Source organism: Phlebotomus papatasi, chromosome 2, assembly GCF_024763615.1.
Source record: "Phlebotomus papatasi isolate M1 chromosome 2, Ppap_2.1, whole genome shotgun sequence".
Classification (NCBI taxonomy): Eukaryota; Metazoa; Arthropoda; class Insecta; order Diptera; family Psychodidae; genus Phlebotomus; species Phlebotomus papatasi.
This window is the reverse complement of record NC_077223.1, coordinates 25,412,854-25,426,762: the sequence shown is the minus strand read 5'-3', so window position 1 is coordinate 25,426,762 and position 13,909 is coordinate 25,412,854. Positions and strand designations below refer to the sequence as shown.

The 13,909-nt window shown below is 33.0% G+C and overlaps 1 protein-coding gene across 1 annotated transcript in view; it reads right to left on the bottom strand.

The window, feature by feature from the left end:
* LOC129803226 (xaa-Pro dipeptidase) overlaps nucleotides 1-13,909 on the bottom strand; it is a 70,766-nt gene that overhangs the window by 10,170 nt on the left and 46,687 nt on the right. The window contains exons 5-6 of the mRNA XM_055849672.1: nucleotides 3,162-3,223; nucleotides 3,043-3,087 (exon numbers count right to left, since the gene is read on the bottom strand). Coding sequence (XP_055705647.1) covers nucleotides 3,043-3,087; nucleotides 3,162-3,223 — 107 coding nt within the window. The remainder of the gene's footprint in view (nucleotides 1-3,042; nucleotides 3,088-3,161; nucleotides 3,224-13,909) is intronic.

The following is a 13,909-nucleotide window of genomic DNA, read 5'->3' as shown; positions in this document are numbered from 1 at the left end:
TACATATCACAAGAAGAGACACGACCTGCCAATAAGCTTAAATTCGAGAAGAAAATATTTTGTCGCATTTCAGAGATTTTTTGCAACCGCAGCGCCGACAGACGTTTGTCAAGTGAATTATTTGTGTCTCTATCTCTCTCTCTCTCACAGTTGAATTGCGCGCGATTTAAGAACTTTCCATTTGTAGTGATATTAAGATATTAACATTTAATTTCTTTGTATATCCGCAAGATTCAAGTAAAAGGGTGATTAGTGAACAACTATCCGTCTTCCGACAAACATATCAAGAAGACAATTTCTTTCTATATGAGTTTTTATTTCTGTTATGTCTTTTTGGTGCAAAAATATTTATCATGGCACCGTGAATGAGCGGGATTAGTGTTACCAGTATGGCTATCTATAATTTCCATTAAAATTATCAACACAAAATTTCCGATATTACACGGCTTTTAACGAGCACAGGTCTGATGTAGAGCACTCTCAGAATAGTTCCAAAAAATTTTTTTCCTAGTTGAAACGCTCTAATATTCAGAGAATATATTTTTATTAAATTTAAAATTTTACTGGTGTTACAGATAGAAAATATTTCAAAAACTTCAAAAAATTGCGAATTTTACGTCTTTTTCATAAAGGTTTTAGAAACTATTTTCCTCGTGCAATCATTATAAATTTTGTGCTAATAACATAACATTAGATACTCTTTCATTTGGTAAAAGTTTTAAAATGATTGCATTTGGTTTTATACCAAAACTAAAAAACCACTTAAGAAAAAATATACCACATTTTTGTACGGAAAATGTATGAGAATTATCTGCCCTGGGGAAACTATATAATCAGCTTGATGATGTCAGTTCAATTGCAGAGTCATGCTTTTTGTAAAAAAAAAAACAAGTATAGTTATTGATGGGGCGGTGCCCATCATTGACGATTGATAAGAGTCTCTATTTAGTGTCAATGGTGTAGCTAGGATTTTAGTAAAAGGGGGGTCAAACTGGAGGATTATTCCCAAAAAATCGTTTTTTGAACGCAAAGGCCACGACATTTCTCAAAAATTTGAAAAAGAATCCATTTTTTTATGAATTTGATCTTATTTAAAAATCAATAAAATCCTTATTAGGATCTTTAGGAAAACAATCCAATTATTGAAAATAACTAATAAAATTGAAAATAATGCCCAAAAACGATGTTCTTAGACCAAAAAGGCTTTTAGATTTAATATTTTAAAATTCAGCATAAATGTTATTTTAATCTAATTTTGAGGATTTTGGATAGCACGTCTAAAATCTGGGTATAAGGGGTATGAGGTATAAACATACAAAAAATAAGTGTGAAAGCTTCAGTGATACTACTGGGATAGTAGTGAGCATATAGTAGTTCCAAACACTGCAAGTTTTTAGTTAGATTATTAGAATTCAGAGGATGAGATCTGTATGTACTAAAGGGATCATTGTCCACTGAAGAAAAGATTGACATAGGTCAAATGTCTTACTTTCTTTGAATAATTACTCATTTTTAAAACAGATAGTGACTGGCGATGAAAATGGGCCACATTTGAGATAAATTGTCGGGAAAAATTGTAGTCCAAGCATGATGACCCTCCAGATTGACAGTCAAGAAAGATTTGCAATGTTTTTGCTGGGAGTGGAAAGGTATCAACCACAATGAGTTGCTGCGGCTGCTGCCCAACAGCTAAATGCTCAATTCGAACTGTTATTGTTAACAACTGACCAGATTTAAACAGGTGATCTACCAGAAACGCCCAGACTTGGCTAATAGGTCTGGAAGGATGGAAGGATGTTGTGTACCCTCAAGATAAGGTTAGGTCGCATAAATTTTTAACGAAGATTCAGAAGCTCCGAGAGCTCGGATGGGTAGGAGGTTTATCGCACTGGCCGTATAGTCGAAATCTGGCACTAAGCGATTATCACCTTTTCAAGCATTTGTAAAATGTTGTTGGAAACAAACGTTCAGAAATATTCGGGAACAAACGTTCGGAAATATCCGATATATGCTGGATTGCTGCGTTGATCTTATGACTGAAGTTGAGAATGATTAATTAGATGGTTGCATGAAATCAAGGAGGTGGTTTTTGGACAAAATTGAAATGAAATTCAATTGAAATGAAAAAAACGTAAAATTTTTAAATTGACTACAAAACGTTATCAAACAATGTTAATTCCATCTTCAAAATAAAGCTTAAAAGGCCTCAGAATCTTTTATTTGACCTAATATTTCAGTGTTAATCACGACACACTAAATTATATAATTATATTTAATTTTAATATAATACATCGTCGGTTGCATTGATCAGGGCATCGACCGTTGTCTTCATTATCGTGTCTGTATTTGTCTGCATTTGGTGTAAGCTACGATACAGATCTCACTTTCTTGGTGAAATAATGACACATATTTCCCATTTTTTTTTCAGCAGGGAAATTAATATTTTAGTCGGAAGTGATAAACATTAATTTGTTAAAAATTTTGGAAATAGATTTTTTGGCAATCAGAAGGCTTTATAAAATTGATGAAAATTTTGAATTTCCGTAATCAAAATATTGATAAAATGTGAATTTCATAATTTTAGTTTCATTTTCATCATGAATTTTAAGTATATCATAATTGAATGGCATTTTTTTGATTTTGTGATTGAAGTCACCGTAACTTTGTAATGTTTTAAGTCTGAGTGGTAGTGATAAGTAGGCATCAAGTAATGCTTAGATTCAATGATTGTGTAAGGTGCGGATAGACTACTGGGTTAACTCCCGTTCCACATCATCCACAAATTGTCACGAAAGCTGTCTAATCTTCGGCGTACAAAATTCAAAATGGCAGTTTGTAAATATTTCAAAGTTTGGTAAAAAATGCATGAGTAGTATAGAATTTTATAATAAAAACAGTGCTAAAAGTAAAAAAAAAAGGGAAATTGTAGTAAACAAATCAAAATCGAAGATATAAGAAAAACAGAGCAAAAATATTTCCAATATTTCTTTGGGAGAGTATACTTAAAATTGTTAAGAATAGAGAGCCAAAATTAATATTTACCATTCAGCAATGACTGGGAAAAGAGCATCCGTATCTACAGTAAACCTTTTGAAAAAAATGGAGATTGTAAATTTAGGTTATTATGGTGATGAAATGTGATTGATTTAAAGGCGTCTTACTTATCGATTCCATCGAAATGCGCTTGTTGAGCAATCAGTCCACTATCAGAATTTTTTCCTTTCTGTAAGAAATTGATAAAGAAACACATGAGCCTCTTATCATATTACTTTGTTGTGAGATAATCTGAAAAAAAAAATAATAATATACTGAACTGAAATGCCTAAGTAAAAATTCACCACAAGAAAATTGGAAGAGAAATTGATTGGGAAATGTTCAAGCCACACAATTTCCCTGTCTGCAAAATCAATTCACGCTACTTTTATCACATTTCCACAAATACAATTATTCTACTCAAAATATCCCCATTTGCCCGTGTTAGCATTAATCCAGCGCTAAACCTTGAAAATATAAGCAAATAAGTCACTTGCAGAATGTTTTTGTGGCGGAAAAGTGAGCATTTCCATTTCCACCTGAAAATTGAAATAGTTCTCTCATTTTCGTAAATCAACAGTAAAATGTCTAAAACATTGTATATGAAAAATAATCACTTCACATGGAGAAATTTTATTTACTGAAACTAAAGAGAAAATTGCCCAAGAGAAAGACAAATATTCACGATAATAATGTGTTTACGAAACAATTCAATTTTTTCGCATTATTATGGAGGTAGAAAATGAGAAATAGCGCAATTTCGAAGCGTCTGTCTTTCCCTTCCTTCGAAGTCAGCGACTTTTCTTACATTAGCACACAATAAAAAAACACGAAATTTGCCCACAAAGAAACTAAAAAAAAAAATGTTGTTGGTACAATTTCTGCAGATTGAAGGCAAATGTTGGCATAGAAATATGGAGCACACACTTTCAATTAATTGAAATTTTCTTTTGTTGCCAAATACAAAAAAAAGTAAAACAAAACAGCCACAAGATCGCGAAAGAGGTCAGAGGTCGAAAGACAACATATATTTCACGATTACCCGCCTTTTATAGTTTATCGATGAATACTTCCAAAGTTCAAGTTGTCCATATTTAAATCGTTAAGTATATTTTTAGAAAAAACCTCATCCAGATACGTGAGAAATTTTCCATAAAAATCTTTAAAGAAACCAAAAAAAAAAACAGAGAAACAGGGCACATAGCATTCAAAATAAACGGAGAATTTAGGTCTTTCATCATGTATTTGCTTCTCACAGTAAAAACATCCACAAAGTAAACATTTGATAGGAGCACTCGTGAAAAACATAAAATAAAGGTATATCACACATTTTCTTATCACCAAAACATGAATCAAACCTCGTTTCAGTGATTCTGCTAGATTTTCAGCCGGAAATTTGTCATAAATTCACCCTGGAAATTCAATTGAATTTTTGACCTTTCTATTTTTTTTTAAATTATCATTTTGAGATACGGCCATTCTCATAATAAAAACAATTTTCCCATTCATTGTTTGAATGTCTGAAGATTAACTTTATTTTTACTGTTAATGATCATTCAAATTCGAATAATTAAAGGATTTATAATTGTCGACCGGGGAATCTCAATTGTTCAATAAAGAAAACCTAGGTAGTCTTCGTCACGGAGACGCATTTGGTTTTAATCCTTGATTGACAATGGGGAAGAGTGGGGACAGATGCGACCTATCGTTAGAAAGATCTCGATATTAGATAAAACACACCCAAATTTCATGGAATTTGCTTCATTATGGCTCCGCTACACCTTTTAGATCAGGAAAATTTCATGAAGTCGAAATTCAAATCCTTGTCTTTCTCACACGCTTTGTATAAGTCCGTTTCATTCTTTCGCACTCCAAATTCGATTGAGCTAAATTGAATTTGTTGTGACGTTTAAAAGAAGCAGAAGAGTACGAAAGAATAAGATAAACATAAAAAGCCTGTGAGAAAGACAATGATTCGAATTTCGACTTCATGAAATTTTCCTGATCTAAAAGGTGTGACGGAGCCCTTAACACCGAAAATATGGTCCGGTCAAGATATTTTCGATTATACCTCGGGTCAGAGAATATCGAGGGAGGAGTACGATCCACCGGTGGAAAAGTCTTGACCTTAGCTACAACATACTAAAATTAAAAGAAAAAGCATAGTCTAGTTTTCGAAATATTCGAGATCGAATTTTCGAAAATCGATTTTTCGATTAATCGGATTTTCGATTAAATCGAAATAAAATTGGATATTTAGGTGCGTGTAGTATTTTACGAGAGCTTTTCAAATTCTGACAATTAGGGAGATATGATCATTTGAAAATTACATTTTTGACCCCTTATAGCAGAGGTGTGCAAGAACCGTTTGAAAGCGAACAAACGTCAAATGAAACTTGTACGTCAATGGTCAAAACGCTACCTGTAGAAACTTATTTTGACGTTTATCAGGTTTCAAACGGTTCTTGCAGAACCCTGCCTTATAGCTTGGGTCAGGAGTTAGAAGAAGGCGGAATCTTAAGATTTTTCTTATGGAAGGCTCTTAGGCCCAGCTATAGCATACTAAAATTACTGAGTTATTGAGAATATAAAATTTGGTGGTGTTCCAAAACGGCGGAAGAACGGAGGGAGTAGATCTAACATCACCAGTCCATAGGCATTTTACACTAAACCTACCGACAGTTTTTGGTTGCTTTCCTTAGCGCGCTAGATTAAATGACAGACCACTGTAGGTAGGATACTTAACAATGTTTTCTTGGAAAAGAGGAAAAAATTAAAACTTAATGGCGTTGGTACAACTTTTCAATTTAGTAAAATTCAATCGATTGAAATTTTACATCCTATCCTTTCAAATTAAAATAAGATATGTTTGCCTCTTTCTATAAAATGGAAATTGAAATTTCAATGTCATTTTCAATTGCAAGTTTAAATTTCATTTGACAGAAAGAGACAGCTATATCTGATTCCAGTTTGAAAGAGTAAGAAGTAAAATTTCAATCGATTGAATTTCACTCAATTGAAAAGATGTTCCAGCAACATAAGCATTGAAAAATATATGACATGCACATTTTAAGAAATTTATATAGGGGAAACTGGGGCACCACCAAACACTTCGATTTTTTAATCGGATATTGGATATCAGAGGATAAGACCGATAGGAATTTATAGGCACTATAGGGATGCTTGTCCACTGAAGGAATGATCGAGATAGTCCAAGTAGTTTAGAAATAAAAATTACTGTTTGGTGGTACCCCGTGTTTGGTGGTGCCCCAGTTTCCCCTAGTTTTATAGTGACATTTTACCGTAAAAATATATGATCATTTTAAAAGGTTTATAAAACGGTCTCTTTGACCGGTCTTGGTAGGTTTAATGTTAACCTTTGCTGAAAACCGCTTGTCGATATCCCTCTCCGTTCGTTCTTCAGAAGTGCTTATACGACGGACTACGGATGGACAGACGGAACGGTAACGAACAAATCGATTTTTGGCTTCGTGATCTATGAATATCAAAACGTGTAAATACAAACTGGGCGCGGTCTGAAGCGGTTCTTATAAGTAATTTAGTCTGAATCATGGTTACAAATATTTAATCGTGGAAAAAATTATTAAGACGGCGGCAGCCGCAGCTTCACTAGCAATGCCAGAGTAATGAAGATTTTGATTTTTAGCGGTCTCAGACACATTGAATTTGTGTGTACAAATTGAATAAAATTCTGAATGTTTGAAAATGATGACATGAGAGCTAAATAAAAAATAATAATAATAAAAATTATAGAAAATACCTTGTTCAAACAAAAAATATGCTTTTCTTAACCATATAAATCTTCTTAAAAAGTACTCGTTGTCAATATGTTTACTGTCAATTATTTTAGGTTTTAAGCTTGTCAACCTCCTGATTTTCAAACTTTTGGAAATTTGCAGAGTCAGTAGTTTTCACCACCTGTTTTAAAACGAATTTCAATTAATTCAGAGATGTTATAACGTATTGGGATATTAGAACAGAACATATTATGAGTGTTAAAATGCTACTTATTCTTATTATTGGCGAAAAAGTGCTTACATGGCGAAAAGGGCTGACTCTACCGTAGTACACAAAGAAGTTAATTTTTTGAAAAAGAATATGTTACGATGCTTATCTGTTTTTATTATTTAATTTAATTATTTAATTTAATTATGCTTTACGAGAAATCTCAAAACAAAACGATAAGAGATAGCCACTTGGGTGTTTTGAAAGATCCATTCCCTTGACAGCATATCCCTTTTGGATATTATGTGGAACTGAAATTTTGGATAGATAATTTATTGGGATTCTAAGGATTATTATTATTAATAGTATCGGGATATAGGGGAAAGTACTCTCCCTTCAACCGTTCATGCCTTCGAACAATGTGAATTTTCTTTTATTTTTCTTAAGAGACTTGCACACTTTTATTAAATATTAGTTAGCTTATCATCAATTATTGATAATTGCTTCGAAGGGAGAGTACTTTCCCCTACTGTTACAATGTAATCATTTTATATTGTTACATGGTTCCGTGTTGGAACAATCTGCTAAGTCTGTTAAGTTTTAAGGGTTCTAATTGTTCTAGCAGATGATTTTTTTACTCCCAAAAATTCTATTCTATTAACAAATTATAGACAGGTATTCTTGTTTTGGGTATGAAAATATGTGCAATATTTAAGACTTTAAGACATTAGCCTAAATATTTAATAATAATTTGATAAAAAAAAAGAATCTCGGCGAACTCTTAAACTGCTAAGACGGCATGTTTCAAAATTGGAATTTGTTAACTAACAAGTTCGATACTGTAACTTCTTTACTTGTTTTCCCAAATTGAACTTACATATTTGAGGCTGGAAAATCAAAATCTATTTTTGGGCATATAAAATTTAGCATGGCTGGCTATTTAATGAATTTGGCCAACAAATTTGTTCCAAATCTCCTTACAAAAGTATCTTGTAAATTATCTATAGAACGTTAAATCTAAACTTAAAGCCTCATAACCTCAATAAGACTTGTAATACCTTTTGAGTGAAGGACCACCTTTTTTAAAATTTCATCAGACTAATAAAAAATTCATAAATTCATAGAAAAAAATGCACATGAAATTGACAAGCAATTTCCTAGTAAAGTTCCTTCGCATTTCACCCCGAAAAGCACTTCCGATATTGGAGAAAATTTCTCAAAGCAATAGATGTGCAGTATCAGGAAATACATTTAATGCATTTATTGAAGATTTAGAAGGAGATTTCAGATATGCAATTCTCTTCCATATAGTAAAAGGCTCAAGAAGCTATTACATTTTCTTTGATTGATTCACTATGTACAGATGAAAAGCATTTATTTCTCTATCAAAAAGTTATTGCATGAGAATATTCGCATGTTATGGCTTCACTTGATAAGCAACTTGACATTAAATTGTACTCATGGGCAAAACGCGCAAAACGTGTAGCTATAGGTTTATTGAAAATGACTTAGCATATATACAATTTATCGTATTTAGAGGTCTTTTCTTAAGCTGTGCTCCAGTTTGTCTTTATCTAATGTACAATTGCAAATTTTTGAAGTGAAATTTTTTTAGAATTTATTTTAATAACCAGGTGTGTCTCATTGAGAAAGTAAGTACGCGACGTTGATATAACATAACACCTGCCTCTCTTCAGAGTTATTTTTAGGACAACTTCATTCATGCTTATATTGATCTTTGTCAATTGAAAACTTTCATCCTCTGCCTTTGACATCTCATTTTAAAAAAAGATAATTTGAAAAGGATTTTCACTGTTAAGCTGGCTAAGCTCCTTTAGGGAATTGATTGAACTTCATCTCTATCCCTCATTGGGGATTCTTCAGAGAATTCTGATGAAGGATGGAAGATAAAGAAATTCCCGAATTTGCAAGTCACTTCAATTCAATTAGTCAACCAATATTGAAATACCAATTTTTTCTACCCCTAAAAGTGAGCAGACGCGAATAAAAGTACCACAAAATGGTCTTCCTATCTTCTGCATATTTTTTACTTGCGAGAAAAGAATGAAAGATATGATCAAGTGAGAAAACGCTTCGCCGAATGTTCGTCAATTGAATGCCGTAGATGTGGATGACTTTGGAATCCAGAGGTGACTTTACCCTAGCTGTTTGTAGGCTTTTCTTTAATTCTAGCACTTAAGGATAGTCTTTACCGATCGAACATGGTAGATCTAGATTGGATCAGTGCAAACGGTGAAGACTATCCTTAAGTCAGGGGCCTCTCGACATTTCATTTTTCAATACGTTTTTGCATAGAGGCACTGAAGACTATTGGCAAGTTTTTTCCTAAAGAGAATTGACTTATCAGTCCGATATATTTCGAAATCGTGCATTAAAAGCTATCTAAAAATACATATTTCACAACGGTCGCCGAAATAATACAAGAACTACGAGCAAATTTGTTTAAGGCACGGTGCAATATCTGCAAAATTTTTACAAGGAAAAGTGCAAAATAGCTTCACTTTTTATTACGCTTGATGGACCCCTGCTTAAGTGCTAAAATTAAAGGAAAGCATACGAACAGCAGGGTGGACAAAGTCACCGTTGTTGGTCAAAGTCACCGGCATCTACGGTCCCTTGTAAGTTCTTTATTTTATTTAATAAAGAATTCCACTTTACGGTATGGAGATGGAACATTTTGCAGAATCCATTCATTTTGCTATTCTTTTGCACATACGGTCCAAAACCAACTGGAAAAGATTCATACATCGCTTCAAAACACCTTTACAAATGGGTATAAAATTATTACGTTTATTTTCATTTTTAATTAATAATAGTTTCAATTTACTGTTTTATGTTTAGGACTTATTATTACGATACCGTCGTTGCGGGTGACTTTGCACTCTGCTGTTCGTGAGACTTTTATTAATTCTAGCACTTATTGATTCTCATCGCCAATCCGGTCTACCATGTCAAAGTATATATGGATATCTTATGTACCAAGTAAGTTACAATGATCCTCAAAAGGATACTTGTAGTTTCAGTAATGATCAATGAAATGCAAATATAGGTATTTTGTCAAAAAATGGCTCCGTGAAAAAGTTATTTGAAGGTGCAATTCCAAAATCGATTTCAGAGTAGTAAATTGTTCAAATCCAATCTAAATTTATCTGGCTAGAATAATCCACTTCGATTTTGTTCATTATTTTTATTAAATTTTTTTTTTCACTATTATCTTCGTAAGAGCGCATGATTAATTTTATAAAATTGCATATAATGGTCTTTCTAAAGCTTTATTATTATAGAAGTATTTGGATAAAAATTATCCATTTTCTTGGGAGCTTAAGATAAAATGACCGAGATCTACAAGATGGTATGGTCGCCACCTTGATTTGACGTTTCTGTCCGTAATTTTGAATAACTGTCAAAACAAAATTTTCATCCGATTGAACTGAAATTTTAGTATGTTCTAGCTGATGTTAAGGTCTTTTCAGAACATATATAAAATCCGACCTAGGTCAAGCGATTGTCTGCATACAGGGGCTTCAAGTTCAAAATTTTAACGCTTTCATTAATACAAAACTACGGGGAGCTTCTTTTATCGAAACCATCCCAAAAAAGCCAGCGCTATCATTAGGCGATGAGATCTAACATACAAACAAAAAGAAAAAAATGTTTTTGTTTATAACAACGTATTATTTTAGTATCTGAAAAGCTTTTTTCGCAAAGACGAAAAAATAAAATAAAAAAATAAATGCATTTTTCGTTTTTTTTTTAAATATGTAAAAGTAAATAAATTTATAAAATAAAAGCCTCAACCAATTTGAATGGTTACTGAGGCATTTCGTTTAGGTTTTAAAATTCAGGATTAGAAAATAAAGATCACACAAATATGAATATTTCAAAATTTTAAACTTTGAGCCTCTTTATCTAGATAAATGTTTGACATAGACTAGAATATAGATGCATTCTGAAAAGGTCTTGACATCAGCTACAACATACTAAAATTTCAACCCAATCGGAATAGTTTTAGAAACGTCAAATCAAAGGAAACGTCAAATCAAGATGGCGACCACGTCATCTTGTAGATCTCGTGTATCTTACCCTTAGATGTGAAGATCTTTGCTGTCGTTCATTATCAGAAATTGTTGATTTTTTAGCATTTATTAAAAAGTGCAAGGTCACACGCACCTTAACTCTTTCGCGTCATTAGGATCATATATGACCCGGGGAAAAAACAATTTTTTTTTTACTATTTACATTAATTGAAATCCATCTGTTTGTGCAGGACATCATAATAGAAGGATGTAAGATTCTTGGCTAATTTTCTCAAGACTCCAGATATTCAGGAAAAGAAAATATTTGAGATCAAAAATCACTAATTTCGAACTTTGTGAAATGACTTTTCTTTTTCAAAATTTTTTATATTAATTTATTTTTTTCAGCAAAAAGTTCTTTAGAAACACAAAATAGAATATCCAAAGATTGTATATTGCATATTTTGATATAATAAACTACTCTCAATTTTCCAGAAAAGCGTGTAGAATTTTCCGGGTAATATACGACCCTGTAGTCCCCAAGGGTAACAGTGTTTTCGTCCCAAACCTATAGCGAAATGTAGTTGGGACATTGTTTTTCTTTGTGAAATGTAGGTGGGACATCTTGCTCCTGGACATTTCATCTTATATCTGATGAATTATAACATATTTTGCAATATTTTAGAGTATTCTGCAAGCGTCTCATATTGTGCTATTGTATTGTGTGTGAATAAATATGTAGATAAGTTTATTTTTGCCAAGTACCACTCAAAATATTGTGACAGTGACTGTTCAAGGGATTACCAGGAAGATTCCTTGAACACCAGGAGTACAGTGTTCATCAATACAATCCAATTTGCCATGGTTTTGGCCAAATTAGTAACTTCAAGCAAAAAAAAAACTCTTAAAAAGCCCGTGATATAGATTTTGAAAATGGTAAATACACTTCCCTTGAGGACAACAGGGTCATATATGACCCGGGGTTTTTCCGAGTTTTCACGCAATGGAAAATTTTTTTCCTCTCTGAACCATTATATTTGATCATAAAGCACTAGGAAAAACTCAATTTTACATGAATTCATCTGCTGAATAAAAGTGGGACGCGAAAGAGTTAAGTGCAAGCCTTTTTCTTGATTTTTTTAACATCGTAAAATTTTATGAAATCAATGCTAGTGGCACAAAATCCATTCATTAACAACTGAATACAAATAATTTTACCCATTCACCCCCCTCCTTTCACTTTATCTATCCACTTTTAGAGGGTACAGTTGAAAAACAGCGATAAAACGAGCAGTCACCCGCAACGACGGTACCTCATTAGTTGGAATAAGTTTAAATTCCAACTTCTTATACCCCAATTAGCTATCTATAACCGTTTATTCAGCTCTATCCTCTTGCAACTACCCTCAATTGATTTAGAATCGATGAATTCACAGCTTTAAGTAATAAACCAGAACTCATCTTGAACCTTGAAGCCTTTTATTTGACTACACTGCTACAATATTATTTTACTTCCACAGGGGCCAATTGGGTCAATTTACTCGTATGAATAGAGAAGATTAGGGTACAAGATCACCCGCAGATAAACAGGGGTAAATCTTCATAAATCGCAAAGTGAAGGTAGATATTTATCTTCAAATATAAACTCAATAAAATTCAACGAAATATTTCACTAACTTATAATAATAATAATGGTGGCACAATGTTCCATAGCGGAACTAGGTCTACCCACAAGGGTAGTTCGGGACATTCATTATTATTTTTTCTCATACAGGGATGGAGTTGTCAGTCCAATGCCCCGTGGCATCAAATGCAGTGATGCTCACTGGATAGAATTCGAACACCTTTAACGCCTTTCACTAACTTAGGTATAGTTCAAATTGTATATGTGTTGCTCACAGGAATTATAGCCTCAAAGTGAAAAATTGCCTATAAACTATAAACCCTACATAAACCCCCACCAAGAACAATATTTAACTTTCTGTAGAGCTCGAGCAATAAAAGTAGAGACGCAAATTGCCTATAATCGATATCAACACAATTTCCCATCAGCAGATTAGACTTTGATAAAACACCCTGAATAAAAAAAATGCTAAGAAAATGAATAAATTGCAAAGAAGTATAGCGTCATACATGAACGTCATTGCATGACAATAAACAAATAAACTAGCTTATAGTATTTCATGGAAACATGAGTTCAACATCAACATAATGAAAATATTGACGAAGCCCCGCAGATGATATAACAAAATTTTCACAACAGAAATTCAAAACCACGCACTGGAGAACTTTTCCTCAGGCATCCATTATTATGATAACACTGGTGAATCCATACAAGAAATAAAGAATCTCAGTCAATTTGAACTTTGGAAGCCTTCACAAAAACCCCTCCAGCTGACGATTTTGCGAGACAACATTCGCAAATTGAGAAAAATGCCCTATTTTCGCAAGGCAAGCAAAAACAATCAAGGTAAAGTTTGCTAATACAGCTTGAATGTGACTCTATAGCAATGTGCAAAATTAATCTGTTTCGCGTATTTGCATCATTAGCTGGAACTGGCATGTCACAAATGAGAAATTCTTCCGAAAATTCCAATAAATTAGTAAACTAATTTCTCTGAATCATATCAACAATTGATCATAAGTTATTATTATTTATTTATTTCGATGTACCGGGTTTTTATTTCCATTTTGTACATTATTGTTCAGTTTAAAAATTTCTTATTCAGATTACAATGTTTCTGTGAAAAATGTCCATTCAGACGCTTCAATCATTTGCACCGGGCGGGACTCGAACTCACAACTGTGTCAGTCGAGCCGGGGCCCGGGGGTAATATCGCCGAAGAGCCAAATACTCATACCAATTGCACCAC